The sequence below is a fragment of the Pollachius pollachius genome, assembly GCF_949987615.1.
Source record: "Pollachius pollachius genome assembly, chromosome: 7".
NCBI classification, from domain to species: Eukaryota; Metazoa; Chordata; class Actinopteri; order Gadiformes; family Gadidae; genus Pollachius; species Pollachius pollachius.
In genome coordinates this window covers 20289754-20307867 of record NC_136940.1, presented here as the reverse complement: position 1 = coordinate 20307867, position 18114 = coordinate 20289754, and the positions used below count along the sequence as shown (strand labels likewise).

At 48.9% G+C, this 18114-nt stretch overlaps 1 protein-coding gene across 1 annotated transcript in view; it reads left to right on the top strand.

The window, feature by feature from the left end:
• glis1b (GLIS family zinc finger 1b) overlaps positions 1-18114 on the top strand; it is a gene marked incomplete at its 5' end in the record, with an annotated part of 65611 nt that overhangs the window by 23034 nt on the left and 24463 nt on the right. Inside the window, 4 exons of the mRNA XM_079740046.1 lie at positions 361-577; positions 1655-2225; positions 2334-2453; positions 2505-3206. Of these exons, the coding sequence (XP_079596172.1) occupies positions 361-577; positions 1655-2225; positions 2334-2453; positions 2505-3206 (1610 nt within the window). The remainder of the gene's footprint in view (positions 1-360; positions 578-1654; positions 2226-2333; positions 2454-2504; positions 3207-18114) is intronic.

The window sequence follows — 18114 nt, the reverse complement described above, 5'->3', positions numbered from 1 at the left end:
CAGTGTCCGGCTCTGCCAGAGTTGACACTGAGTTTACAAGTTAAACATTGCGAGGAGCTAAGATAAAGAAAAGAGCGTACGTCAAATCTATTAATAATATTATCTATATAGCGCGCGCACCATATAGGCTCAGTCCTGATCGCAGCGCCCTGCATTTGAATCCTGCCATGGTCCTTTGCTGCATGTCCTCCCCTTTATCTCCCATACCTACCTATCTATTTCCATAATAAAGCACAAGATCTATATTATAATTATCTATATTATAATAGGTGTACCCAATCAGCAAAGCACCATGTAATGGACAGGCGTGTTGATTCCATTTTTCGGACTGCCTGACTGTGATGATTCGCTGTCTTCCAGTGAACGGTGTCTACGGCCCTGAGAAGGACAGTGCCATTGAACTTGGTGGCAGCGTCGACGGCGGTGTCGGTGGGGGTGCCCTGATGCGCGGTGGGCAGAGCTTGGCGCTGCCGCTGGGGGGTCACTCAGGGGGGCAATACCAACAGCACAGCCTCCACTGTGACCAGCCCAGCCACGACATACACCTGCTTGACAGCCCCGGGAGCCAGGACTCCAGGTAAGACACGCTGATCACCGCTGTCCCCTGCTGTCATGTTTGTGTTTTGTAGTGTTGCTAGATGGCGTGGTAAGATTGTCTAAACATGGTTGTGTTCAAATGTGTGTGTTCTGTTTCTCATTGCTTGAGGACACTATTATATACAGTATAATCGCAAAATATGTAAAGTGCATTCAAACAGGAAAGGAAAGGCCAGAACGAATGAAAAGATAGGATAGGAGTTGTTATTGACAGCGGTGATAGAGCTAGCCTGGGGCGCCTGTGTGTTGCTAGCTAGATTCTTATTTCCCCCCGGCGTGGTCAGGAGAGGGGACAAAGACGATTCCTTCATGAGACAGCCCAAAGAAAAGAGGGCCCTTCTCACATCACTCAGGGGCTTCGGACAAAATCCATAATGAGCCAACTGACAGGAATGATTATGTAGGAGATCACAGCGACGCATGGAGTAATCCGAGCCCGGTTCCCCATTCAGGGCAGCAGCGATTCCCACCATAATACACAGTATTGTACATGGTGACTCTTCATAGGCCACCATTATGCCACCAAAACAGGTGACTCCCTATTTTTTTTCTCTCCAAACCTTGGATTGGGTTTAACCCCTTTGTGTCATCAAAGCCTGTCAGAGAGTCAGAGTAGCCAGTGGCCTCTCTTTCTCTCTGGACACCCCCCCCTCCCCCTCCCACCTTCACCCCTTCCTTAGTTATAAATGCCCATTCATAACATCTCAGCAGAAGGGTTCATTTCCAGTTATTTGTGAAACTTCTGTGGCTCTCTGGCTTTGGACGGTTCCTGGCTTCCAACGACTCCCACAGTCTCTAAACACGGGCTGCACGCTGTTTATGTTAGTAGTTAAATTAGGTCATTTTCTCTCTAAGCGAGGCCTAGTGTGAACGCTAGAGTCGTTTGGGGTTGACGTATAGCCGAGGCTGTAGGCCTCTCCGTTGACAGAGATGATGAGCAGCTCTGTGTCTTTCAACAGGCATTTGGCTAATAGCGCTCATATTCCCTCCCTGTGTCACCCTAATAGCTCAGCGCTCAACCAGCCCTCAACGGCTTTTTGTTCCTCTCCGTTCACAGATCATCCTCCGCCTTCCAGAGGTCCCTGCCGGTGGGCTCTCCGCACCACCAGGACAGCTGCGGCGTCAACGGCCGGAGAGCCGCTCTGCCGTACGGCATCAAACAGGAGGCCACCATGGGCTATAAGAACTCTTCCACGGGACCGGGGACCCTCTGCGCGGCCCAGGCCCCTTTCCAGTGCTCCCGGGAGGGCATGGCCGCCGGCCTGCGGAGGGGGGAGATGGCGGAGGCTGGCAGCGCCAGCAACGGCGGAAGCTGCGACCGGGTGTGCAGGACGAGCGGCCCCGGCGCCGGCGTGTCACAGGATGCGGCGTGCGCCTTTAATAATGAAGATGGCTCCTCCCCGCTGGCTTTGTCCCCCGCCGGAGCCCGTCACTCAGCACGCCCGCTCGACGGCAGCAGTCCGAAGAGGCAGCGCCTGTCCCTGGCGCCGCAGTCCGTCCCCGCCACCGGCCCCAGCGGAACCGCCGTCGCCGGATCCCCGTCGGTCGCCAGCGCCGCCCGCGAGGGCATCGACCTCGCCTCCATCATCTGCTCATCCTCCCAGATGTCAGCGGTGGCCGGTGTCAACGTCCTCTCGCCCGGCCACGCCAGCAACGCCGCCTCCTTCTCCTCCTCCTCCTCCTCCTCGACCACCACCTCCCCCGCCTCCTCCTCCGCCTACTCCGCCCCCCACAAGCCCCAGCCCCTGGCCCCGCCCCCGCCGCAGGGCAGCCCCCAGCAGCCGACGAGACGGGAGAGCTGTCAGCTGCCCTCGCCCGCCGCCTGCCTGCTGTCCCTCTCCTCCTGCACCTCCTCCTCCTCCTCCTCCTCTCCCTCCTTGTCCTCGTCGGTGTCGTCGCTGGAGCAGGAGCACGGCCAGAGGCCGGGCCGGGGGCTGTGCGAGGAGCAGGGCTCCATGCAGCTGGGTCCCGGGGCGGGAGGTGGGCCCAGAGGAGGCTCTGACGGGCTCGGCTTGCTCATGAACGGGGCTCTGATGTCCGGGCCCGTTCCCGGACCAGGGACACCCCAGGACGGAGGCCATAGGCTGGCTGCAGCCCTGAAACAGGAGCCCCTGGACGACTTCTCCTCCAACGAGGATTTGCTCTTCCAGCACCACTACCACCATCACCACCACCTTAACGGGCACAACGGCCACCGGCGTCAGCTGCATAACTCCGCCATGCCTCCACCCTACCACCTCCACCAGTACATGGGCCCCAGCCCCGGGGAGCTGCTTCACCTTCAGTCCACGGCACCCGCCCCCTCCCTGGGACCCAAGTCCTCCGCTAGGGGCCCAGCTAGATCTCACTCAGACCCCGAGAGAGACGAGCTCGCCGGGCCTGCCCCGGGCGACCGGCAGGTTTGTCGCTGGATTGACTGCAGTGCTGCTTATGACCAGCAGGAGGAACTAGTGAGGCACATCGAAAAGGTGCACATTGACCAGCGCAAAGGAGAGGACTTCACCTGCTTCTGGGCCGGCTGCATCCGCCGCTACAAGCCGTTTAACGCCCGCTACAAGCTCCTCATCCACATGAGGGTCCACTCTGGAGAGAAACCCAACAAGTGCATGGTAGGTCCCCAAAACTCCCCATGGCAAACACACTCCCCAAACACACACTCCTCGGACACACACGCCCCAGACACACACTCCAGTCTAGAGGCCAACCTTGTCAGCATGGGCTCTAAACTCCCCATAACTTTCACCCTTCCTGCTAGTGTATCAAAGTAAGCTCATGGCACACAACACTATTTCATCTTTATACTTGGGTCTATTTAAATGTACTCGGCACTTGGCTGGAGCAAAATCCAAATCGGTATTCTAATTATTCCCAAAAAACCGGACTACTAATCCGGAAGTTGTCTATCTTGACGATTTTATGTACAATGTCAATCATTTTATCCTTTTTATTTTGTCAAATTAATTAAAATATGTTTATGGTTTATCCAATACCCATTTTAGGTCGCACTTCAGTGTAAATGGGTCAGAGTTAACCAATAAGCACATTTTACATCAATTACAATAATGTAAAAAATATATATTTCTACGTTACAAAACAGTACATTATAGTAGGAATTCAGTTCAGAATAATAATTATTTCTGTTGAGGAAATTCTATATGCCAACTTGCGCTGAGTGTATAAAAACGTAAACATGATGGGACGTGTTCCTTCGTCCTTCGAGTGTTGCATTGTGTTTATTTTTGGTACGAAAGAGAATCGTCCTATACTTTTAACGGTAACATTTGAGTTTTTCTCCAATACGACGTGGATGGTTAGCTTGTAGGTAGATAATTGCATTCGCGGTTGTATTCTTTACAGGTAAAGCTCAAATTCCACAAGTCAACACACTAATCAATGTCAAACTGTCATTCTCCAGCATCCTTTCTCAAATGGAAAAAGCCCTCGAACCGTAAGAATGATTCAGTCCAAATACACAATTAGCCCACAATTTGTGTAGTGCGAAGCCATGTTTATTTTCTTTGTGCGCTCCATTTTTTAAGACGAGGGGTTCAGATCATGAAAAGCCAACACATCTGGTTAGCATAACCAAACAATGCCTACACTTGATCCCTTTAAATACGCGATTTAAATGTTTAGCCGTCCCACAAGTATTAAGTGAGTTGCCTTTATATCCAAACCAAACATTCGAGAAATGTAGTAGTCTCCAGAAGGGAGCCGCAGGGACAAACGGTAACACTTTCTAGTCTTGCTCAATCCTCCGTTTCACCCAAAGCCCCTGTCAGAAGTCGTGTTCATCATCGTAAGGAAGCCGTCCAAATTCTAATTATTGAGAAGACCAAGTCGGCAATATTCAAGAGCACCTGTTATATGTCAAGAATTTCTTTGTTTTTTTTATTAAGAAATTGAGGCTTTGTGTTTCTTTGTTTTTTTTCGTCTTTAGTCGTTTCTGTGGTTTGCATGAAGACTCGAGGCGAACTAATTTGAAAGGGGAATTGCAGTTTTGTGAATGCTGAATAGCGCTCAGGGTGGTTGTGTTGATTCTAACTGATTTCGGTACATGTTATGGTACATGTGAAGTGAGCGTTGATTGAAGCTGAAAAGGCCCACTGCACTGTTGGTGCCGTTCTGACAGGCGGGCTTGTTAGCTTTTCAGCTGTTTTAGTTCTCAGAAATAACGGCCAATTTTGGAAGTCATGTTTGCCGTTGTGCTCATAGTTCTTCTGTAACATTGAGTGTTGCAGTGAGCTCTCTTTTGTCTATTTTTTTGGTGTGTTGGACCGCTTAACTATGGTGTCCCAAGTCAGCCCTAAAGTCATATCTCAGTTACACAAGACAGAAGAGAAATATATGTTTGTGTGCACAGTCCGATGCCTATATACAGTACAGTGGTACATATGAACATGGTGTGTGCATGTGTTTGTATATGTGTGTGTGTGTGTGTGTGTGTGTGTGTGTGTGTATGCGTGTGTGTGTGTGTGTATGCGTGTGTGTGTGTGTGTCTGAATCTGTGTGTGCACGTGTGCATTCATGTGTGTAAGTGTGAATGTGTGTGTTTGCGTGCTTATGTGTTTTGGTTGGGAGATGTTTACCAGATGTTAACACTGAAACAATTCAGCTCAGTGTGGACGAGCCACTGGACTCTGTCTCAGGACATGAGGCACTGTGGAGGTGCACCGAACGTTCCCATCACTCTGACCTCCAACACACACACACACACACACACACAAACACACACACACACACACGCACACACACACACACACATTCATATTCACAGACATATTTACAAGTAATGGAGAAATTGTGGAATGGTTTCCATTGACTCCCACAATAGGAAGTATTGATTCTGTGAGAAGCAATGTGTTGGATTGTAACACTCACACTTGTCCGACAGAATACATAAACAGAAGTGTGAAATGTTTTCAGTCTTGATTCAACACAGCTAATCAGCAGGGATTTGATGTATGTTGATTTGGGAGTCCAACAGATAAACTGGGACTTGCAGAGAAAATAAACACACGTTCTGTGTGCCTTTCTCGCTGTGTTAGTATTTGTACATGCTAAATGTGAGTTTACTGTAAGTCCTTTGTATTTATGGTTCAGGCTGGGGTTAAGGTTAGTTTCGAAGAAAATAAAGCGTGTGTGTGTGTGTGTGTGTGTGCATGGCACACACACGGTGAGTCTGAAAGGTACAGCTTAAACATGTCTGTCTGTATTGTTTATCTCACATCGTCACCGTGTGGTGGCCCAGTGCCTTTTCTGACGAACCCAGGCAACTGCAACAACTCCACAACTCCCAGGAACCAGCCTCGGGGAAACAGCAGAGACATTTTGATTAAGCACCGAATGCTTCAGAAAGAGAAAAAAGAGGAGATAAACGGGGTTAATCCCTTTATTATCTCCACTGCAGCATCTGAATGCAGTGGGTGCTCTCGTGGCAGAGCGCTCGTATCCAAACACAACACCAGGCCCTCTCTCCGGTTCTCCTACAGCTGCACTGCATTTAGCTCATGCTGCGTCTTGGCAGGAAAAAGTAATTATCACTGCCCCGGTCGTTGCCTCACCCCTTGCGATTGTCACAATCTCTCCGTAGTTTATATATTTTTTGCACCGATTGGAACGGAAAACAACAACAACAAGGAAAAGCTGTATCTCCTGACTCTGCCGCCATCCGTAGAAAGAGCGGCGTCCAGGACGCTTAAATACCGCCATAAACTTTTAGAAGATAAGTGCTTGAACCACTTTTGTCCAATTAAAGCCCCCCTCGGGCTGTTGTGTAGCGGGGGAAGAAGCAAACAGGGACACACTACACACAAAGGAATCAAACCTAATCCCCCCGCAATATCCTGTTGTGTTTCATACCTAATTCGCCTGTTATTTTAGTTCCCCTTCGCTTGTCTGCATAAATATAAAAAAAATGTAGCCCGTCTGCCACTGGTCCCAGGGTTTCGGACGTCTTCCCGGGTTCTCAGGGGGCCATGTTCCGTGGATGAGAAGTGTGTAAGCGTTGGCCTGCGAACCCTGCAGGTCAGAGAAATATCCAGCTAAAACCGGAGGATCCATCTGTGAGCGAGGGGCCCGGTCACTGGGGAGAGACTCCTGAGCGCTCGCTCTGACTCCTGAGCGCTCGCTTCACTGTTTTTTTTAATTATATGTGATCAATTCAACAGGGCATCTGATTTGCACATTATTTTCTGCATTTCAATTCATGTTACCTTTGGTCTTTGGTCGAAACAAGTGTTGCACAACTCATCAGCTTTATGAAGAATAAGGATAAGCACAAAGATTTTCTCTTTCATAAGTTCATAAATGAAATTATTTTATTTTCTTATTAGTACTATTTATGAAGTATTATTATTTCATTAGTTTTATAATAATATTAAAGTAGTTATATATTATTGTCAAATATTTAAAAAAAAAAAGTGAATGCAATTTATTACACTGCTTCACCTTATTAAAGTACACGTCATGTTTTTTGTCAGGGCTCATGAAGTCACACACGTCAATATGATGAAATAATTCAGTGCCAAAATTATGATTACATTTTTAATTTGCAGATTATCCATTTGTACCAAAAGCAACAAACCAACTGAACCACCCCACAGTTCACAACGAAAAAAGGACTAGCATTACACACACACACACACACACACACACACACACACGCGCACACGCACACGCCCCCGCATACACACACGCCCCCGCATACACACACAGAAACACACAGACACACACACAGTCGCTCAAAATACTTTCTGAAGGGAAAATTGGATGACGGGACGTGCTGGAAAAAAAGCGTAGATCATGGAATTTCCTCTTTTCTCACTCGTGTGAAACAAACAAACATAATACACTCAGATTTATTGGACTGATTCTTGGACAAGCGCTTCCAAAAGCCTTCACATTCAGACGTAGTAGTGGAGCCCTGGCCAAGATGGCGGTGTGTTCCAGGGGTAAAAAGAGTCTATTGTGTCCAATCAGTTCAGAAGCAGGGGATGAGGACGGGCGCCATTAGCTAATTAAACCGCGAGGCGCTACACACGAGCCAGTGAATACCGGCTGAAACTGAAGCCGTCTGGCCACTGGGCACCGGGCAGCCAATGACATTGATATTAACGCACTTGTACCTGAACTAGCTGCTGACGTTCACCGGCCCGTCGGAGTCACTTAGCGGAAATGACCGCTCACGTTTGCGGTTGTTATTATTATGTGTTCTCCGTTTTGGGGGTTGCCGGTGGTGGCAAAACTAGCTTGCTACCTGGGAAGATGTCACTATGCTTGGGATCTTGTTCCAGAAGGCTGGGTTTAAGTCTGTATTTATAGAGGGCTTAGACCCACTCGCACACACACCTAGACATGCTTACACGAGCACACACACACACACGCACACACACACACACACACACACACACACACACACACACACACACACACACACAAAGCGTCAGTGGAGCCTGTTGAGTATCTGTTACTCAGAGTCTGGGCTAAAACGACATGAAATTCAAATGTAAACTACATTTTCTCTCTTGCTGAAGGCTGCGAGGGGAGTGACGGTACGGCTCATTTAAAGTGGTGTAATCACGCTCAATAAGCAGGAGAGACGTTGATTCTGCATTCTGAGGCTAAATGCATGATTAGGAACCAATCCGAGGCCCTAAACTCTACTTAACCGGCCCCACTGCCGAGATCCAGTCCGGGGCCCAAGGTAACAGGATCAACCTGTTACTGGTAAAAGTCGAGTGTCAAGAATAATTCGTAGTGAGTGTTGTCAGACACGCCGTGGACAAATAGGGTTATTGGGTAGCAAAGCCATAATCGCATTCTGTGGTTATCTGCCGTCTTCCTGTCACATCCACGACCCAGCGCGCAGCGTTTGGCGAGCAAACGGCGAGTTTGAGTAAGGCTACACCGTCCATATGTGACGGTCATATGAGGAAACTGTTGGCAAACACTGGCTCTTGGCACCGGAATGAAAGTCCTAGAAAGAGATGGATCTTGCTTGTTTTCCTTGTCGATCGGACGTGGCCAACTTCATGTCAGATCGCTAAGGATTTCCAGTCAATCTTCTGCAGTAATGCAATCCAGTTTGCTCCTTCTATTTGTTGCTCTGCCTCTCTCTTTCTCCCTCTCCTGTTCACTCACCTCTTTCACCTCTCTAGTTCTTTCTATCTGTCTTTCTGTCCTCTTATCTTATTCTATTTTGTCAGGCTTATCGCTCTATGTATGTCTATCGATCTATCTATATACTTACCCATTTCTGCCTTCTCTCTCACTATATTTCTCTCTATATCTGTCTGTCTTTCTGTGTCTGTCTGTCTGTCTGTTTGTCTCTCTCTTTCTCTCTCTCTCTCTCTCTCTCTCTCCTTCGCTCTCTCTACTATCAAATCAATCTACTTCTTTCTTCTCAGAACCATGTTTGTATCCATTCATGTACTTCTACCTGTCTTTTCTGTTGCACACTTTATTTTCATTCCAGTTTCACCTCAACTCTGTTTCTTTTCCACCTTCTTTACCTCTCTCGCCCTCCCCCCCTCTCTCTCTCTCTCTCTCTCTCTCTCTCGTTCTCCCCCTCTCTCTCTCACTCTCTTCCTCTCACTCTGTCCGTATGTTTTCACATTCCGTTTACATTCGCTCCTCGTGTGTTCTTCCCCATTCCTGCGTTGCACGGCGACAGCCAGCTCACGTTAAAAGGGTCCGGCGTCTGAAAGGCCTCACCGTGAAACCCAGGGAAAATAAATACGACCCCAGCAGCCCCTCTCTCCGTCGGGGCCGCGACCACATGACTGCCCGTCGCAGCACGGAGGGACCGCTCCATGAGATGCACCCTAATTGCGTCTGTCTGGAATACGGTACTTCAAGTTTGCAATTTCCTCCACATATAATCACACTCTGGTATCGGAAACCGAAGGACCAGGGGAGGGGGGGGGGAGGGGAGGGAGGGAGGGGGGAGGGAGGGAGACACAGCTCGCCTATACATTGCACACAGATTGTGTCATATCCCGGTCTCATCCAAAAACATAATCAGTTTAACTCCTCCAGCGAGGACAGATCGGTTTACTAATACATAGGAGAGATAGAGCGGGGCCTGCCTTTGGAGTTCTCCATCATTTACTGGGGGAGGAGGGGCTGTGGAGGGGGATTCAGGCCCAGGACCGGGGTAGGGTGGGAAGGGCAGGTTGACAGGAGACCTGGGGATTTCAGTTGAGCTATTTCTTGGATTAAAATACTACCTTTTTTGATTATGGCATGTTCCCCAGTTGTCGATGCGGGCTGATTGCGTAATGAGAGTATAATGTCATTATTTATTGATTGTGGAGGTGTAGTTAACTGGGCTTTTTCTTGTGTGCAGTGGCGAGCCAAACGAAAACCTTCGTCGGCTGAGGTTTTGGAGAAATGCTCTGTAATCTGTAATGTGTGGATGTCTGGTCATCTCGTAACAGTGCCGCCCTTGTTAGGGCCCCCACACAATTGATATTCTACACTAGCCATTTAGCTAACATGCCAGTCCAATCCAGCCAGTGTGCGAGGGATGTGTGTGTTTGTGTGTGTGTGTGTGTCTATGTGTGTGTGTGTGTGTGTGTGTGCGTGCGTGCGAGCGTGCGTGCGTTTGAAGAGAAATGTTTGGAGAAGCTACAGCCTCGGTACTGCAGTACCCTACCACACCATACAGTCATACCCTACCCACACATACTACACCACACCAAACACATAAAACACTCGACGCCATACCAAACCAAACCACGCTACTTCATTCCACATCACCACGCACCACACCAACCATACCATACGATGCTACACCGCATCACACAAGCCTCCGCCAAAAAACACTCCTCCATACCATATCACAGCACCCCAGCGCGCCATCGCCCGCTGCCACAATGCCCCTTACCCAGCCCTGCCGAGGCAGACCGGGGGTGAGGCTGATATATGCGGCCGAGCGGTTCGCTACCGTGCAACATAAACACTGAGGATGAATTATGTAGTGAAAGATATGTTTACGTTTAGGGTGTCATGTTTAAATTATGCACCGCCGCGCTCCGCGGTCAGAATGACTGGTTTAATTTGAGCGTTTTACGGGAGAACTTAAGGCCAGGAGAAACACACGGCCAGAAAAGCAATCAGGAGTGCGCTGATGTCATACCAGAGAGACACTCTGCCCAGAACCCTCTTGAGGAGTATCGTGCATGACAGCGGTGCGGCGTGCCCTCAGATACATTTTTGAGGGGTACTTTTTAAAAGCATTCTTCGAACATTATGCCACGCGGAGGATCAACTCACAGCTGGAGTTTAGTGTAGCAATTAGGTTCTCCGAGCGTCCACTCCGACCGAGAGTGTTTTCCTACGGGCCGAGCAGCTCTTCAGATGCCAGGGCTCCTGTCAGGAGCCACTCTCTGTCGTCTCGCCCACGGCCGCACAGGACAGAGCGGGCGGAGAAAGCGAGAGGGGAGAGTGGAAGATGGGGGAGAGAGTTAGCAGGGGAGAGGGAGACTATATCAAGACAAGAGAGAGAAGGGAAGGAGAGAGCGAGAGAGGAGAGTGGGAGATGGGGGAGAGAGTTAGCAGGGGAGAGGGAGACTGTATCAAGACAAGAGAGAGAAGGGAAGGAGAGAGCGAGAGAGGAGAGTGGGAGATGGGTGAGAGAGTTAGCAGGGGAGAGGGAGACTGTATTAAGACAAGAGAGAGAAGGGAAGGAGAGAGCGAGAGAGGAGAGTGGGAGATGGGTGAGAGAGTTAGCAGGGGAGAGGGAGACTGTATCAAGACAAGAGAGAGAAGGGAAGGAGAGAGCGAGAGAGGAGAGTGGAAAATGGGGGAGAGAGTTAGCAGGGGGAGGGAGACTGTATTAAGACAAGAGAGAGAAGAGAAGGAGAGAGCGAGAGAGGAGAGTGGGAGATGGGGGAGAGAGTTAGCAGGGGAGAGGGATACTGTATTACAACAAGAGAGAGAGCGGGGGAGAGTCAAACAGAGAGAGGAGGAGAGACTATATTAAGACATATTGTGGGGATGAATGGGAAGTCTTTTAAATCGGTAACACTTGGAAACACATTGAAAACCACAAGGAAATTACGGACCCTGGGAAGAACAGGGAGAGATGGGGGGAGAGAGAGATTTAAAGTAATAAAAAGAAAAGTTGGAGCTGGGAGAAGACGAGGCGTAGAGTGGAGTCAGGTAGCTCTTTATTATTCCCAGGGGGTCATTCCTCTGCAGCATGTGGTAAACACTTACCATGGACCTTCACGTACGGGAAGCTCGTACGAAACCCCCGACCCGCAACCGATACACAGAACAAGATGTACAGGAGAGAGCGCTTCAGGCCGAGGTGGAGGGAGAGAGAGAGAGAGAGAGAGAGAGAGAGAGAGAGAGAGAGAGAGAGAGAGAGAGAGAGAGAGAGAGACAGAGAAAAAGAGAGAATAGGCCTGGGCTATGAGGTATTATCAGGAGGCTCATTAATGAAATTACACCTAATCCCAATTTTCCTCTTAATCTTAATTCGGAGACGATGTGATCCAGTTCAGGAAAACGATAAGTGATATTGAATTATGGTCCCCCCCCTCCATAGAGGCGGTGGGTGATGAATAGGGGTTTATAAAGAGGCTCCATGGTTGTTAGAAACAAGCAGGGCCCTGGCCTGCATCTGGAGCTGGGTAGCGCCTCCGTTCTCTGGGACACGTAAGGACACTCGCACACAGATTGATCTGGTTCTGCTCCTTTATGGGCCGTCGGTAGACCTGCTGGAACCTGCACGAGGAGAATCTGATATATAAAATGAGATTTACCTCAGCCCCATAGAGTTTTACACCCCAATGATCTCTAAGTATCTCCAGAAAGGCAGCATCACCCCTAGCCCTTTCTCCCCTCTCCTCTCTCTCTCTCTCTCTCTCTCTCTCTCTCTCGCTCTCTCTCTCTCTCTCTCTCTCTCTCTCTCACCATCCATCTCCCTTTCCCGTCTCTTTCTTTCTCTCTCTCCATTCTTCCGTCTCTCTCCATCCATCTTTTTCCCCCTTTCACTCAATTTCTGTCTCACTTTATCTATCACTCTCTTCCCCCCCTCTCTTTCTCTATCCATCTCTCTCTCTCTCGTTCTCTCTCTCTCTCTCTCTCTCCATCTCTCTCCTACCCCCACTCTCTCTCTCTTTCTCTCTCCATACCTCTTTCTTTCCTTCTCGCGCAATTCAACAGTTCACTCATGAACATCTGTTTCGAATTTCATCTTCTCGGTTTTTGGAATTAGTCTGACATCGATGTTAAAGGTTTACGCTGGTTTTAGATGTAGAATAGTTGAGCGTTTTTTTTGCGCATGGAATTATGGAGTATCACTCGTAAAAGAAAAAAGTATTTCTCTCCCGTCCTGTGGGACTTTGATTCTCGTGAAAACTGGCTTTGCACTCAGGTAACACACTGTCACGTATAGATTGCCCTGTATACGTTTTTGAGAGGTAAAACAAATTAAAACAAAAACAAAATTACCATCAGTCATTTGCCAACATCATCTTTGGAAGGAACTGAGCCAGTAAATGCAGATTAGGTCATGCACAATTTAAAGCACAACTGGGGAATGGATATAGAAAATGTTGGTATTATAGCACAGGCTCCGCTCTCACTGGCAGACCTGTGTGAGGCCTCGGAGTGGCAGGCTTATGCTCGTATTACCGCTAACACAAACAAATGTCTGATGAGAAATTTCAGGGAAAATCGTCCATAAATATGAAGGGAAAAAATTTACCAGGGGTCGACCAATGGATGCTGGATCCTTGCAATGCAATGCCCATGGCAGGTTTACTTTGTCCACCATTCTGTACAGCGTTTTTCCACTGGAGTACATTGTATTTGTCCCCTAGGAGAACGACTGGAGCCACATAGCGGTGGTGGAGCCTGTGCTGACTTATTGGAAGCGAACAGAAGCAATGCTGAGACTTAACTGTGGTTACGGATTGGTTTAGGAAAAAGGTTTGTGAAAGACAATGTGCTGATGTGTGACTGGCAAGTGCTGAGCCCAGGTCTTTGTAAAGCAGTGACAGAGTGAGTGATTGGTGCAGGCCTAGTCTTAATATGGTTTGGTAATACGGGCCACACCAACACATCCAACTACTGTAACCACAACCCCCTAGAGGATACAAAAGAGGGCAGGACCATGTCTAAAGCTCCATCACAAACTGGTTGCAACACATGTTTGGGGGCAGGTCCTCTTTTATCCACAGTGTTATTTGGGCCTGGGCCCATTCCAGTGAATTCTGTAAAATGGCCCTTCCTTCTCTGTCCAACCCGATGCCAACCGAGAACCTTGGGCTGGTGTTGATCACAATGCAGTCTTGGCCCTGTCGTTGAGTCCAGCTGCCACGTTCTCCCCCTCTGAACGCATGGAGCTGCAGTCGCTGGCTCCAAGGTCTTATCTTGGCTCCTCGCGTCGGCTTCTGAAATGTTTATTTGTTGTTCAGTTCGCGGCTCCAGAACAGCCCAACAGTGCCAGCTCCCCCCCCCTCCCAACCTCTGCACAGAGAACTGAACTACTGGGAGACACTGGAACTCAATTAAAGATTGTTCTGACCAGCATGAGAGGCCCTTTAGGGGCACTGTGCCTTGAATCGCACACGTTGTGCCTGTCCTTAGTTACTATTATTGTTGCCATGGATTGGAAAAGATAATAGTATAACATCTCAACCTACAAAACCTTACATTATTCATTATTTCCGACCTAGTCTAATTAGCGAATTACCCTACAGAATAGAAACTTGAACAAAAGTTTGAACATAATGCAAAAATGAACGATTCGCTAATGAGAGTGCAAATAAACCAATAGCTCGCTGATTGAAATTGCATCACCATGGATAATTCATGAATTTCATCCATGCTTGGCTGTCAGCAGGCCCATTAAGGTATTAACAGGATGTCAAAGAACAGGAACAGTGTGCAGGTGTAAGCGAGAGGACAGAGAGGAAGAGGGAGAGAGAGAGAGATAATCGAATACATAGAGAGAGAGAACAGGGAGAGACACTAGAGAGAGAGAGAGAGAGAGAGAGAGAGAGAGAGAGAAACTGAGTGGTCAAGAGAGACAGGAAGAGAATTGAATGAGAGAATGGAAGCAAGTGTGAGTGAAAGGTGCTGGATGGATTGAATCGCTGGTGTCAATGAAGGCAATGGCTCACAGCCCCCCATCAAAACAAACAGGTCCTGCATTGACCGCCAGTAACATCAGTCCGGCAGCTATCTTGGACCACAGATCAAGTTAAGGATTTTCATTGGCCGCCTGCAAGTCTGTCTTTGACAGCGGTTTCAGGTTACACAAAGGTTTATAATGATACCTTTATAGTTATTAATGGCAGTCCACGCTAATTAGCTATGCGAAAAGGATGAGGCCAGCAAGCATAAATAAGCAAAATGTAGGTTGGAGAAAGAATGATCGATGAATGGTACAGTAGCCCTTTCAGTCTTGACGCAGCCTCACAAACTTGCAATGCCACATCACACTTTTCCATTAACTATTACACTGAATATTACAGCCTTTGAAATATAAATATACTGCTGTTCAACATAGTTCGAAAATATTGCATCATTTCCACTACTGCCTGTGTGATATTGGTGGACCTGAACCCCTTGTCTAAACAACATGTCGTTAAGGCCGTAGCCACATAGACGTTGTCATCAGTCTGGCTGAAACCGGACTTCCAGTTTCGTTGAAAGATGAGTTGGATTTGAGTGGAAATATGCAATTGGATCTTATTGAGTAGGTGCCGTAGAAATCCTTTCCCTCTTCCTCTCTACTCCCTCTCCTGACTGGAGAAGCTGACCTTATTGACCGCCGTCCCTCAACCCGGTGACCCTTGTGTGCCCAGGCCAGTTCAGTGGGGAGGAAGTCACGTCTTATCCCCCTCTCCACATTTGAGGGAAGCGAAGGCTCCTCAGAAGCACAACAGGTTAAGTGCTTCCATGAAGCCCTCCACCCCCCACTTTGCTGTTGCACGGTGCCAGGACCAGGCCCCATCCCTCCCCATGCCAGGCCTCCATAGCAGCAACAGGGGGTTCCGACCCATCGCTGCCGCCCCCCTCCGCCCTGCCCCACCACCACCTCATCCACCTCCACCTCCTTCATCTCCAGTGCAACAAAAAAAAACACCCAAACCCCAGCACTGTTAAGAGAAAGAAACCAGCTGCAGCCAGCTCATTATGCGAGCTGCTCCATTAAGTCATCATCGGAACTCTTCCTGTTGTGCCATCCGCATCGTTTTCCCCCTTTTCTTCCTTTTTTCAGCCTGGCCCTGAAAACAATGCAGGCACGACTGAAGCGGTTCTTGTTTCGGAAAACAATTTTTTTAGTCATTTACATGACTACTTCCTCCCACTAATTTATCGGCTGAGCTAGTGTTTGGGTTGCCTCTTAATTTCCCCCCATCTGGAGCGCAGCCCCTGGCGTCCAGTCACTCGCGGTGGTCGACTCTCGTATCGCGGGAGAGATGGGATGAAGGGCATGACACAACGACGGATCGACGCTGGGAGGAAAAACAAAGCAAGTGTGTGGATTCATCTACGCCGCTGCCAGGAGGGGGAGAGACAGCGGCTGGAAAGTGAGAGAGAGAGAGAGAGAGAGAGAGAGAGAGAGATGGAGAGAGAGAGAGATGGAGAGAGAGAGAGATGGAGAGGGAGAGAGATGGAGAGAGAGAGATGGAGAGAGAGAGAGAGAGAGGGAGCGAGAGAGCGAGAGAGAGATGGAGAGAGAGAGATGGAGAGAGAGAGAGAGATGGAGAGAGAGAGAGAGAGAGAGAGATAGAGAGAGATGGAGAGAGAGAGAGAGAGAGAGAGATGGAGGGAGAGAGAGAGAGAGATGGAGAGAGAGAGAGAGAGAGAGAGAGAGAGAGAGAGAAACTCAAAATACATAGAAAAACAGAAAGAAGGAGTGACTGATGACTAAAGAGAGAGGGAGAGAGAGAGGGACCCAGGCAATATCTTTAATTCTAATTAGGTCCCATTAGCGACGGATGAAGCTGGCTGCTAAAAGCCTCTCGCCCTGCTTTGGAAATGGTATGTGTAAACTATGTAATGTGAATGTTTTAGCCAAGCTGTGTTTAATTTTGCATCCTGACAAAGCGCATGAGAAACCTGTCTCGTTGAATCATATGGATATAATTTCATCCATTTAGAGGGCCCTTTTCCCCCCCTTCTTCTCCTGCTCTTTGCTGTGGTTGCCTCGGGGCATTTGGAAGTAGGCAGATTAAACACACATGTTGCTCCCAGCCGCGGTCGTCCACTCCGCTCTGCTGCTTCGCTCGCTGATCCCCAAGTGTTGGTGGTTTCCATCTGCAGCCTCAGCAGGACGGCTCACACCTCGCACCTTCTGAGGAGGCCGTTTCCCTCCCGACGACCTGTGTCTAAGGTAGATGGACGGAGGGATAGGGTGGATGCAGGCTAACGATGCTCGCCCATCGCAAGCCACTTTATGTGGTTTGTTATTATGAAGGGCATTCCGTTAAGCCCGGGACACGTTGGCTTAAACAAACCCAAAGCAGGACACTGGTGACGGTTGTTGAGGGCCTGAGTGCATCTCGGGGCCTCTAGGAGGCAGGGCTCCCCTCTAAACACGAGTGATAGTGTTTCTGTACGGCAGTGAGCGGCCGTGCAACAGTCAAACCCAAACCATTCTTTATCGGTGTTAGTCTGCTCCTCGATCACTGCCCAGCGCTGAAAATGATTATTATTGTTCGGATAGGATATCAGAAGGATTCCCTGTGTTTATAATCACGTCAGAGTAGCTGGACGGTCAAAGGAGAGGAGAGTGGATACTGAAGTCCAGACAGATCTGAGCATAATCAGTGGAATCAAACATTTTGTCTCACTTCTGACCTCTACTGCCCAAACCACCAACCTTTCTTTCTTTCTCTCTACATTGCTGTTTTCAGGGACGTTGCTAGAAGACAACTAGGAATAATATACATTATAGTAAAAAGATATGTAGATTGAATTTGAAGCTGCCAGTCAAAGAGTATGTTTCCTGGGTAGGGGGCCCCTGGAGAGGGAGTTGAGGATGGAGGGGGCCGTGGGATGCAGCAACATGCCGGGCCAACATAGCCTGTCTTTTATGTGATCGGTTCTCCTTCGTCCCGTCCCCCCATCCATCACACACTTTCAGAGCTCCGGCCTCATGCTTCCATGTCAAGAACCCAAGTGTTGACCAGCGCCTCTGCCAAGCGCCCCTCACTCTGTACACACACACACACACACACACACACGCATACACACACACACACAGACCCACACGGACACACAGAACCACACACACGCTGACATGCTGTCAGAGGCGTCTCAGGCCCCTGCAGACAGACAGCGCGTCCTGACAGCATGTCAGTGTGTGTGTGGGTCTGTGAGGGTCTTTCATGTGGCGACCGGTCGAGGGTTAGCCATCAACGTCACAGAAAGCTTAACATGTTTAAAGCAATTAGCGTGATTATCGCTCCCTAAACTGTTTTCATAGATAATATATCAACGTTAATATCTCGCACCCCCCCCCCCCCCCCGTGTGTGTTTTACTCT